The sequence below is a fragment of the Gopherus flavomarginatus genome, chromosome 2 (genome assembly GCF_025201925.1).
Source record: "Gopherus flavomarginatus isolate rGopFla2 chromosome 2, rGopFla2.mat.asm, whole genome shotgun sequence".
In the NCBI taxonomy this organism is placed as follows: domain Eukaryota; kingdom Metazoa; phylum Chordata; order Testudines; family Testudinidae; genus Gopherus; species Gopherus flavomarginatus.
The window spans coordinates 17,396,883-17,409,359 of NC_066618.1; the positions used below are offsets into that span (position 1 = coordinate 17,396,883).

Genomic DNA, 12,477 nt, shown 5'->3' on the forward strand with positions numbered 1-12,477 from the left:
GTTGATTGGTGGAGGACCAACAGATGAGGTTCCAGCTACAGCCTCGTCAGGGGAGGATGAAGAGGAGAGACCTGGAACAAGCAGGTCTGACGATGGCTCCTCCTGGTGGATCGTCTCTGTCTCCCTGGGGAGCTGGGAGTCCTGAGGCTAGGTCAACCCTTCCTCCATAGAAAGAGGAGGAGGGCGGGTGATCGTGGCTTCCGGCACCCAGTGTTCTGAGGTGGCCGAGCACGATGGACCTGGGTGAGAGCCTTGGGCCTGATGGTATGCCCAAGGCGTCCAGAAACCCCACTGATGCGGCCCATGATCTTGAGGCTGAGGCTCATGGAATAATGCAGCAGGCACGTCGGTGTCTTGGGCGTATGCACTATCCACCTGAGAGGACACAGACAGGCGTCGGGATGGCCAGAGAGGAGCCAAACGAGCCTGGTATGAGTCCTTCGCTCTCGTCGCTGGAGATCTCCTCGGTGCCGGGGATCGGTACCAGAAGTCATATCGGTGCCGAGAACGAGACCAGGACCTGCAATCAGCGTGGTGCCGGGAGGTCGACCTGGATCTCGAAGGTCTGCGGCGGGACCAGCTGCGAGAGTCTCGGTGCTGGGAGCGGTGCCTAGAACCGGAGCGGTAACGAGAGTACCAGGCAGGACGAGAAGTGGATCTGTGCCGCGAGTACAACCGGTACCACCTGGTGAGCGGTGCCAGGACTGCGAGCGGCGTCTAGAACGGGACCCTCCATGAGACCATGAGCAGTGCCAGGACCTGGATCAAGATCGGTGCCGGCTTGCCAATTCCAGTGAAGGAGATCTCATAGTGGCTGGCTTGCCTCTGGAATGTAGTACCCGCACCGGCGGTGCCGGGGGTTGAGGCAGGGCAGACTCAGTCATCGCTACAAGGTCCCTGGCTGAGGAGAATGTCTCCGGCGTGGAAGGGACCGTAAGCTCAACCATAGGCCTCGTCGGGGAGTTCTCAAGGACCGGAGTCGAAGGTCCTCTCGGGACCGGAGTCGACGGTACCACAGTTGTCGGTGCCACAGCAGGAGTAGGTGCCAGGCAGTCCGAACGAGGGTGAGTCTGCGTCGAAGGCGTGGAAGAAGCAGAGGGCCTCCGATCAGGTCCCTGTACCGGAGAAGGCTGGTGCTGAGGTGTCTTGGCGGAGCCAGCACAGTCCGGTGCCGGAGGAGCGCTGTCAGTGCTCGGTGCCGAGGACGGAGGGTTCAGGGCTGCCTCCATAAGGAGAGTCTTCAAGCGAAAGTCCCTCTCCTTTTTTGTCCACGGCTTAAAAGCCTTACAAATGTGGCACTTATCTGAGATGTGCGATTCCTCGAGGCACTTTAGGCAAGAGTCGTGGGGATCGCTCATGGGCATCGGCTTTTTACAGGCCGAGCACGGTTTGAACCCTGGTGAACCGGGCATGGGCCCCGGCACCGGGTGCGGGGAAGGGCTAATGCCCAAAACCCGCTAAACTATGTACAGTAACTATCTAATAACTATAAAACTAATTACACTATAGACTAAGCAGCAAAGAATCCTGTGGCACCTTATAGACTAACAGACGTTTTGGAGCATGAGCTTTCGTGGGTGAATACCCACTTCCTCAGATGCATGTAATGGAAATATCCAGGGGCAGGTATATATATGTGTGCTAGCAAGCAAGCTAGAGATAACGAGGTCAGTTCAATCAGGGAGGATGAGGCCCTGTTCTAGCAGTTGAGGTGTGAAAACCAAGAGAGGAGAAACTGGTTCTGTAATTGGCAAGCCATTCACAGTCTTTGTTCAATCCTGAGCTGATGGTGTCAAATTTGCAGATGAACTGAAGCTCAGCAGTTTCTCTTTGAAGTCTGGTCCTGAAGTTTTTTTGCTGCAGGATGGCCACCTTAAGGTCTGCTATAGTGTGGCCAGGGAGGTTGAAGTGCTCTCCTACAGGTTTTTGTATATTGCCATTCCTAATGTCTGATTTGTGTCCATTTATTCTTTTCCGTAGAGACTGTCCAGTTTGGCCGATGTACATAGCAGAGGGGCATTGCTGGCATATGATGGCGTATATTACATTGGTGGATGTGCAGGTGAATGAACCAGTGATGGTGTGGCTGATCTGGTTAGGTCCTGTGATGGTGTCGCTGGATATTTCCATTACATGCATCTGAGGAAGTGGGTATTCACCCACGAAAGCTCATGCTCCAAAACGTCTGTTAGTCTATAAGGTGCCACAGGATTCTTTGCTGCTTTTACAGATCCAGACTAACACGGCTACCCTCTGATACTTGACACTATAGACTAAGTCAACTATGTACAACAAAATATCGAATGAACAAGGAGAAGCTAGGGAAGTGGAGGACAGCTAAGCCGCGCTCCACTGTTCCAAGGACCGACATGGGCGGTAAGAAGGAACTGAGGAGCGGTCGGGTCAGCAGGGGTATATATTTGGCGCCATAGCGGCACCACTCCAGGGGGCGACCCTGCCGACCCACCAGGGTTACTAAGGTAAAAATCTTCCAATGAGCGCACACACCTAACTGGAATGGATATGAGCAATCACTCCAAGAAGAACTAATTATTCACAGATCTATGCTGACGACACAAGGAGTGTCGGTAAACTAGTTAACATGACTGTGTACAGCCAGACCAGTGTAGTAATTAAAGCACCTTTTAAATAGTAATGTATCATTACAGATTCTTTTTAACCTCCTTTAAAAAAAATTAAAAAATGTCTATTCCCCTGATAAAGTTTACAAGGGTATTTCCAGTGGGGAGGCAGGGCTCTGTGTAATGGGCAAGTCTGAAACAAAGCACCAAAGAGGCTTAGGCCTTTGGCAAGTCTACACTACAAAATTAAATCAACCTGAACTACATCGACATACAGTCACCACAGTAATTAAATCACTTTTGCATGTCCACACTAAGCTTCTTGTGTCGGCGGTGTGCATCTTCACCAAGCGCATCAGTGTGGGGCATTATGGGATGGCTTCTGAAAGGCAGCAACAGTCGATGCAAGTAACACAGTGTCTACACTGACACCATATCGACCTAATTACATCAACCTAAACACTACACTTCTTGTGGCGGTGAAGTAGGCGAGTTACATTGGTGGGACCTACATTTTAGTGTAGATGCTTAGAGTTAGGTCAATGTAAGATAGCTTACATCAACCTAACTCTATAGTACAGACCTGGCCTTAGCCTTCCTCTGCCCTCCCCTTCTTTCCTAAGGATATTGGTGCCTGCTGTTTCTTCAGTTTCTGCTTTGTCACCACTGTTACTGATAAACATCCTTATGTAGGGCCTGGGGAAGACCATACATCAAAGCAGTGCATGAGACAGGTGATGCAATGGGCTAAACAAAGTGTTGGCAGACTAACAGTCAATTGTTGACAGTTCCCTTTGAACTAGACACCCTTCAGAACCTATTAATACCAGTCATTTATCAATAAGAATTGCTGCTGAACACCTCAAAGCACTCCCTGAAACCTGAGCACAAAGTCTCTTCAATACTTTGTAACTCTTACCAAATGGGGAGCAAGAGATCAGATGACACAGCTAAATCTCTCATGCCCGTCCTCATAATTTCATGCCCTGACTATCACCACCTCCTCTTTTATGGCCTCAACTACGGTAACTTTGCTCCCTCAAAGCCTATTTAAAATAATGCTTCTAAGACGGCTCCTTTTTCTGACCACATCACCTCCTTACTCTGGCCATCCAAGTCCCTCCACTGGCTCCCCCTTAACCTCTATATCAAACATAGGTTTCTTGTCTTTACCTTTAAGAACCTTCACAACTTAACCCCACCCTTCCTAGCTGATCTAGTAACTCATTGTAATGTGGACACCTGCCTTCACCAGCCAGCTTCTCCCTTAAACACATCTCTGCTTTCTTTCACTCTGTCCAACATGCATGGAAAGAGCTCCTCAATAAAATCCATACAGTCTCTTCCTTAATCTCCCTCAGATCCCTTATTAAGGCTCACTCAGGCAGGATTTTGTAGCAATCATGTCAGATACTTACAGCCTAGGCAGATTTCCAAGAGCTACACACATGTAGCTAACAAAGCTGGGGAAATTCATCATCATATTCATTCATTTGTATGTTTTAACCCATCTGTTTTGGTCTTCAGACTGTAAACCCTCCAGGGTAGGGATTACATCTTTTTTATGTTTGTACCACACCCAACACAATGGGGTCTATATCCTGATTAAGGCCTTTGCGTGCTATCTCAATATAAATATTTATAAGACTAGCAAATTAACATGTGTTTCTCAAACAGCAGCAGAGAGCACTAACATTATGCCATCCCTGTGGTATAATTTCCTTAGTCAACTGCTACTACAGGGCAAAGAGCAACATTCTATTTTGGCAGATAATATACAAGTGGCTGCTACTGTATTTTACTTCTGTTAGACAGTGGTAGAGTTATCAAAACAAAAGAGCCACTAGACATTTGAAATACAGAGGTATTTCCCTTCAGACTATTTTTAAACAGTAAAGAATGCAGTCCTATTTTTATAAATGTGTAAATGTCTGTTTCATGGTGTCATATTAAAGCAAGAGATTATTTTCCTGGTTATAAACAGACAAATTTTCTGCGTAACTACATGCATCACTTCTAAAAGAGAAAAGACAAGATGACACTGTACATCTCTTTACCTCTTTCCACAGTGTTTTCTGTTTCTGCTGCCTCCAACCCATCCATGCTGTCTTCATCCTCCACTGCAGTTTTTCCTCTACTCCGAGGCCTACAAATGCAAGAAAGGCACATTGTTCACAAACAAATCTTTTCAGTTTAAATGTATCTAGGACCAAAATCATTTTTATGCTGACTGAGTCATTATCATCACTAACTTATCTGGAATTTAAGTTCAGCAATTATTTATGAAATTCGATGACAGTCCTACCTACACTTTTTTGTGCTGTTGAACAAGAGTATTATACCACTAGAGGTTAACATGGTACCCCTTTATAATCAGCTGCCAGACCATAAGATTTTGCAATTACTATTAACAGAATCATTCAGTAATTCACCTCTTTTGGACAGACAGTAGGCCACTGGCATGACAACAAGTGTTCTGTAAGAGCTTCACATTTTTTATTATGCAGAAGGCAATTACAAGGATCCTACTTTAGAATGTGGCCCAAAACTTGTGCATTAACAAATCCTACACATTATACACAGATATATATCCATACAAATCAGGCAAGAAAATAAATTCCAGAGGATATAACCATATCATTGGAAAAAACAAACTGAACAAAAAAAAAAACGGAATTTTGCTGGTGGAACAACAGTGCTAAAAATGATGTTAGTTGACAAGTTACTTTTAAAATTAAATACTGGAGCGGGTCAGAAATTTTCAGACGCAAGAATATTTTACTGACAGAAAATGCCAATTTGAAATTGAAATGTTCCATGGAGACTGTCTTGATTTTGGAAAAAGGGCTGACAAAAAGCAGGAAGTTTTTCACTGGGAGCCCATCTGATTTCCTGCCACTTTACCTGCCCGGCTCCTCAAGAGCCAGCTGGGTGGGAAGCCAAGAGCCTGTAAGCCCTAGGAGCCCCAGATTCCAGGCTCTTCAGCAGCTCATGTGCTGGGCTCCTGATTGTGAGGCTGCCAGGACTTCCCCACAGGCAGACTACCCCCAAAGTCAGGGACCCCACAGCTTCCAGGGCTCGCAGCTCTCGGGCATCCCATTAGGCAGACTGTCCCTATGCCAAGGGACCCAGGGCTTTCCATTTCACAGAGAATTTTGAAATTTTTAGTTTTCATTCCAAATTGGAATGAAATCAAATTGGAATGAAACCAAATTTCTCAGTATCAAAATCCTTCCTGAAAAGGACTTACCCTTCTCCACAAGCTCTATTAAATACAAAAGAATTGCATTAAAATAATTTCTCTGTACTAGACCAACTGAGCAGCAGTCCAAAGGAAACATTCCATCCTGCACCACCTCAGATGCTCAGGAACTAAGACAACAGGTGCAGAATTTGAACAGAATTAGTTTGGTCCATGCTCTGTTGATTTGTACTGCTGAAGCAGAGCATTCCATACTATGAGACATTTACTGCTCTAGTAAGATCCCTCTGGTCACATTAGAACAATGTTGGCAATGTGGAGGACTAGAGGGATTAAAATGGAAATCAAAACAGTCTGAAATCCACAGCACCTTTCATTCCCATGCAAGGGATGCAATATTGCTGTGCCAGACACAATGAAAAGCAAAGGAGTTAAAAAAAAGCAGTCTTTACTTTTGAGTCTCTTGGCTTTTGTTTTTGTATGGGTCACAGTAGGAAGGGGGAAGTCCAAAATGCACACATGGCAGAACCACTACTTTAATAAAATATAAAAAATAAACAAGTCACCCTTATAACCCAAAATGTTAGCTATTATGATAATAGCACCCAAAGGACTGTACAAATTAACCTCCCAGGAAGCAGAAAGTCTGTGAAACTGGATTGGGTCAGTAACTGCATTCCCTGAGAAGCTATTGACATAAATATAGATATTTGATAACGGCATAGGGGAAAAAAAGGTTGTTTTTATGGGCTCTCCATCTGTATGGCGCATCTTTGGATTTCTTTTCTTCCTCAAATTATTAGTCCCAAATTTAGATTATCTTTGGACAGCTGTCTACAGAATGGAGGTTTTGTTCATCACTTTCATGTTATTTTAAATGATTTTGCAGATCTTTTTTTTTAACGAAAAACAAACAAGATGTATTCCCCTCCCAATAAGGTATTAAGGCTACAACTGTTGACACATTTCTCATCTACACATCTGCTGCATAACATACTTAAACTCTAACTCTGACAAAAACTACCAACTCCATCAATAACATTAACCGGAATTAACAATGTTACTTTAAAGAGGGAAGAGGGGAAGTAACTTTTCCGAATTAAGGTCCTTTTGATATCTTTAAAGGATCACAATTTTTCAGCCCTGCCCTGAACTAAACAGATGGCAACCCTGGAATACAGCTGAATGCAGCTTCTCCTCTTGCCCCCAGCCAGTTTTTCCATGTGGCCCAAAGATGACATGAATATTTAGTGGCGGAAGAAAATAGCCTTGTGGGAGTAGAAAGAAAACTGCATCCTCTTTAGCCATTTGCCCTTCAGCCTTCTGCAGGGCTCCATTACAGTTTTCTAAAGGTACGTCTACAATTAAAACCTCATGGCTGACCCAGGCCAGCTGACTCGGGCTCTTAGGACTCAGGCTGCTGGTCTGTTTAACTGCAGTGTAGACATTCCAGCTCTGGCTTGAGCTTAGGCTCTAGGATCCTGCAAGGTGGGAGGGTCTCAGAGTTCAGCCTGAGCCCGAATGTCTACATCGCAATTAAACAGCCCCACATCCTGAGCCCAAGTCAGCTGGTATGGGTCAGCTGAGGGTTTTTAATTGCAGTGTAGACACATCAACTGTCGAGGAGCTTTGCCTTGCCATAGGTGGCCTCCCCAATGGAAAGGCCCCCAGAAAAGACTGCATACCAACCAAGGTCATAAAATGCAGAAGACCTATTCTACTGCAATATCTTCATGAGTTGCTCTGCCTGTGCTGGAAAGAAGGCAAAAGTACCACAAGAAATGAGAGATGCTGACATTATCACTCTATAAAACCAAGGGTGACAGGAGCAATTTAACTATTGTTATATTTCCCTTCTTAGTATTATGGGAAAAGCCTTTGCCTGAGTTGTCCTGAATAGACTTCAGACCCTTGCAGATAGAATCTATCCTGAATCACAGCACGGCTTCAGAGCTGAAAGGTCTACTATCAACATGATCTTCTCGCTGAGATAACTACAAAAGAAATGTAGAGAACAAAGAAGTCCCTGTACATAGCCTTCATCGATCTCACAAAGGCTTTTGACTTTGTCAGTAGAAGTGGACTATTCACGCTTCTAGAAAAGATTAGATGCCCCTCCCAAGCTCTTAAGCATGATTTGATCCCTCCATGAAAACATGTACAGAACAGTCCAATACCACGGCTAGGTGTCTGAGGCTTTCCAGATTCATAGCAGAGTTAAGCAAGATTGTGTACTTGCCCCAACTCTGTTTGAGATCCTCTTCTCCCTGCTACTGAAACAAGCTTTTGGTTCCTCAGCTGAGGGGGATCTACTTGCACACAAGATCTGTTGGAAAGCTGTTCAACCTTGCAAGACTAGACATAAAACCAAAACTCTGGAGGCCCTTATCCAACATCTCCTCTTTGCTGATGATGCAGCAGTAACAACCCACACATAAGCTCATCTTCAAAGGTTAATGGACAGTTTTCCCAAAGCCTGCCAAGACTTTGGCTTACCATAAGCCTAAAAAAGACTAACAATGTGCCAAGGAGTTGAGGAAGCACCCCCCATCAAGACTAACAACAAGTTCACGTAACTGGGGTCCACTATCACAGATAACCTTTCACTTGAAACAAAACTCAACATCTGCATTGAAAAAGCCACCACAACAATGTCTAGATTGAACAAGAGCATATGGCAAAACAACAAACTGACGGAACACACAAAGATCTGTGTGTATCATCATGTGTTATCAGCACACTTCTGTATGGGAGCGAGACATGAACCTCATATTCTCATCAGGAAAGGAGGCTAAACAGCTTTTATATGCGTCGCCTTCATCGAATCTTTGGAATCTCCTGGAAGGACAGTCACCAATACTGAGGTGCTCAAACAGGCGAGCAATACCCAACATGTGAACACTCCAACAGAGACACCTCCACCGGCTTGGGCACATGTGCTGAATGAATGATGGGTGCATCCCAAAGGATATCCTTTATGGGGAACTGGCATCTGGAAAAAGATGCAAGGATGCCCAAAATGGTGTTTCAAGGTAGCGTGCAAGTGAGACCTCAAAGAAATGGACATGGAAGATCACACTCAAGACTGCATCCTTTGGAAATAAGAGCTTAAAAAAGGTCTCAGGAGTTACGAGAGGAAGTAGTCCAGCTTAGCAGAGGAGAAAAGAGCTAGCAGAAGGCAGAGCCCAAAGGGTCGAAACATCATCTTTAAATGTGACAGATGAGGCAGAGTTTGTCTCTCTCGAGCAGGTCTCTTCAGCCACATTTGCGGCTGCTATAAAACCAAACTGAGTAAATTATTTACCTTTCAGGGATGCATACCCATGGTCTCTTGAGACAGAAGGATGCCTTCTACTAGAAATACCCTAAGTGGATTTAATCCCCTCCATGCAGCAGAGCAGGGAAGAAGCATAGTTATCTGGATAGAACACATTTGCCAGCATTGTCCCACCCTATTTCCCATCCTCCCCCAGCCCACAAAAGAAAAAAAATCTGAACAAGTGAACTGTTGATTAATGGACTCAATCATTAGAATATCAAAGAAGTGTGGAGAAGAACAAAAACATATGTTTTAATGTTACTTTTTTGCAGTTCTTTACCATCTACATAATTTAGACACTTTGCACTCCCCATGCTCACATTCAACAAGCAAGCTAAAGGCATTTCACACAGACATAACGGGATGTGTTTCTAGCTGAAATCACTAGATGTGATGTAGAAAACAGAAATGCTAAAAAGGTACTCAAAAGCAACCACATAACAATGGTAATATCTCTAATGACTACCCTAATTACTTTTCTACCTACCTCCTAGCAATAACACAACTTAAGTCACAGCTCCTGGCAGCAAAAGAAAAAGTTTTTTCCAGCTTTTCAAAATAAACAATTAGTTCAAAAATTTTCTCCCCACATAACTATTCTCCACAACACCACTTTGTATAGAATAGCTCACTGGCTAGCTGCAAATATTCCTTGTGGTTATTTCACAAGGTATATAACATTGTGAATTTTATGTTATAGGTATTACATGAATATACAACACATAAAAACATATCCTATACATTTTTAAAAGCTTTATTTCTGCATCAGTGTTCATTTTTTAAACCCTGCCACCACCTCTTAGCAACTTATTAACGTTAGCAAAATCACAGGTTTGGACTAATTAAACATAATTGCTTCTTTTCAGTGGAAAACGTACCCACATCAGGTGTTTTCATGTAGTTCTCCCCTCTGCACATACACTACAAAAGGCCTTCCAAACACGGCTCAGGTTTAAAATAACTCCATTAGGGTGAAGAATGGAGAGGGGTAACTAGTGGTGTTCCCCAAGGGTCAGTCCTAGGACTAATCCTATTCAATTTATTCATAAATGATCTGGAGAAAGGGGTAAACAGTGACCTGGCAAAGTTTGCAGATGATACTGAACTACTCAAGATAGTTAAGACCAAAGCAAATTGTGAAGAACTTCAAAAAGATCTCACAAAACTAAGTGATTGGGCAACAAAATGGCAAATGAAATTTCATGTGGATAAATGTAAAGTAATGCACATTGGAAAAAATAACCCCAACTATACATACAATATGATGGGGGCTAATTTAGCTACAACGAGTCAGGAAAAAGATCTTGGCGTCATCATGGATAGTTCTCTGAAGATGTTCACTCAGTGCGCAGAGGCGGTCAAAAAAGCAAACAGGATGTTAGGAATCATTAAAAAGGGGTTAGAGAATAAGACTGAGAATATATTATTGCCCTTATATAAATCCATGGTACGCCCACATCTCGAATACTGTGTACAGATGTGGTCTCCTCACCTCAAAAAAGATATTCTAGCACTAGAAAAGGTTCAGAAAAGGGCAACTAAAATGATTAGGGGTTTGGAGAGGGTCCCATACGAGGAAAGATTAGAGAGGCTAGGACTCTTCAGCTTGGAAAAGAGGAGAGACTAAGGGGGGATATGATAGAGGTATATAAAATCATGAGTGATGTGGAGAATGTGGATAAGGAAAAGTTATTTACTTATTCCCATAATACAAGAACTAGGGGTCACCAAATGAAATTAATGGGCAGCAGGTTTAAAACAAATACAAGGAAGTTCTTCTTCACACAGCACACTGTCAACTTCTGGAACTCCTTACCTGAGGAAGTTGTGAAGGCTGGGATTACAACAATGTTTAAAAGGGAACTGGATAAATTCATGGTGGCTATGTCCATAAATGGCTATTAGCCAGGAAAGGTAAAGGATGGTGTCCCGAGCCTCTGTTCATCAGAGGATGGAGATGGATGGCAGGAGAGAGATCACTTGATCACTGCCTGTTAGCTTCATTCCCTCTGGGGCACCTGGCATTGGCCACTGTCGGTAGACAGATACTGGGCTAGATGGACTTTTGGTCTGACTCGGTACGGCCATTCTTATGTTCTTATGAAGAAAAAAAATGTGAAATGAAGAGTCCGGGTATATTGGAATCTTACTTTAGTTAGGTTTCAGCACTTGACACTATCATTAGAGATTTTATAATCCTGTATTATAATCTAAAGAAATAGAAAATGTCTATGGGGGAGGGATAGCTCAGTGGTTTGAGCATTGGCCTGCTAAACCCAGGGTTGTGAGTTCAATCCTTGAGGGGGCCACTTAGGGATCTGGGGCAAAAATCAGTACTTGGTCCTGCTAATGAAGGCAGGGGGCTGGACTCAATGACCTTTCGAGGTTTCTTCCAGTTCTAGGAGATAGGTAGAAAGAACTAAAAAAAAACCCATACAAACAAAAACTTTGAAACACTAAATTATTGTTGCAAGAAGATACAAGAGAAAATCCCAAAAGTAACATCTACATAGAAAACTCAATGGTTAAAAGTCTATATAAAAGTCTAAAACTGATGTTTACTTTTCATTAAGTAATTTTCATACAAGGTTTATCTTGTCTCATAAGTGTTTGATTGGTTTGCAGAACATCCACTCAAGTACTGAACCTATTACTGTAAGTTTTCCTTTAGATTATTCAGTTATACTTTTAATAAAGTTAATATTTCAGGACTTCATGCACCACTCCAGAACATTAAGAAATGCATAACAGATAATAAGCGCTCTGAAGGTACATGGTATTTTACACTGCTCAGTGAATTTGTTTCTAGTTCCTGAAATTACTGACATAACCAGAAATAAAATGGGTTTTGCAGAGTGTCTTTCATTCTGAATTCAGCAACAGCTCATGCAAAGCTTTGCAGATAATTAAAAAAAAAAAACTTGAATCCAAATATTGGGGTTATCAGCTACTCTTTCTGAAAATTAGCCATGTGATTTTTAATTACGAGGATAACCATCAGAGTCAGAAAGAAAAAAAATTGGATAACATTGTCTGAGTAACTGCATTTCTAATAATTCAGTGTCTTCAAATAAATCACTGCATTATCAGCACCGGGCTGATGTGGAACTTTAACGCTCAACCCTCCAGCCCAAAAATGAATAGAAGGATTGCTAAGTGAATTCCCAGCATACATATTCTCCTAAACAGGTGCCTGTACCTAGCTTTTCTTTTATAGAGTGTACATAAATATTTTAATATACTTTAATCTATCATCAACAATAGGGCCTACCCTCAAAACGCTGTCACACAGGAACTAGAGATGGAACAAAGCTGCATAGGTTGGATCTCAATTTCCCTCTAATTTAGGGTTTTAAAACAAGGTTCTAGTTCAG

General features: G+C 43.1%; 1 protein-coding gene across 14 annotated transcripts in view; it reads right to left on the minus strand.

The window, feature by feature from the left end:
• Nucleotides 1–12,477, minus strand: part of KMT2C (lysine methyltransferase 2C) — a 339,555-nt gene that overhangs the window by 253,017 nt on the left and 74,061 nt on the right. For all 14 annotated transcript variants that reach the window (XM_050940383.1, XM_050940389.1, XM_050940387.1 and 11 more), the window contains one exon: nucleotides 4,640–4,728. In XM_050940383.1, the coding sequence (XP_050796340.1) occupies nucleotides 4,640–4,728 (89 nt within the window). The remainder of the gene's footprint in view (nucleotides 1–4,639; nucleotides 4,729–12,477) is intronic.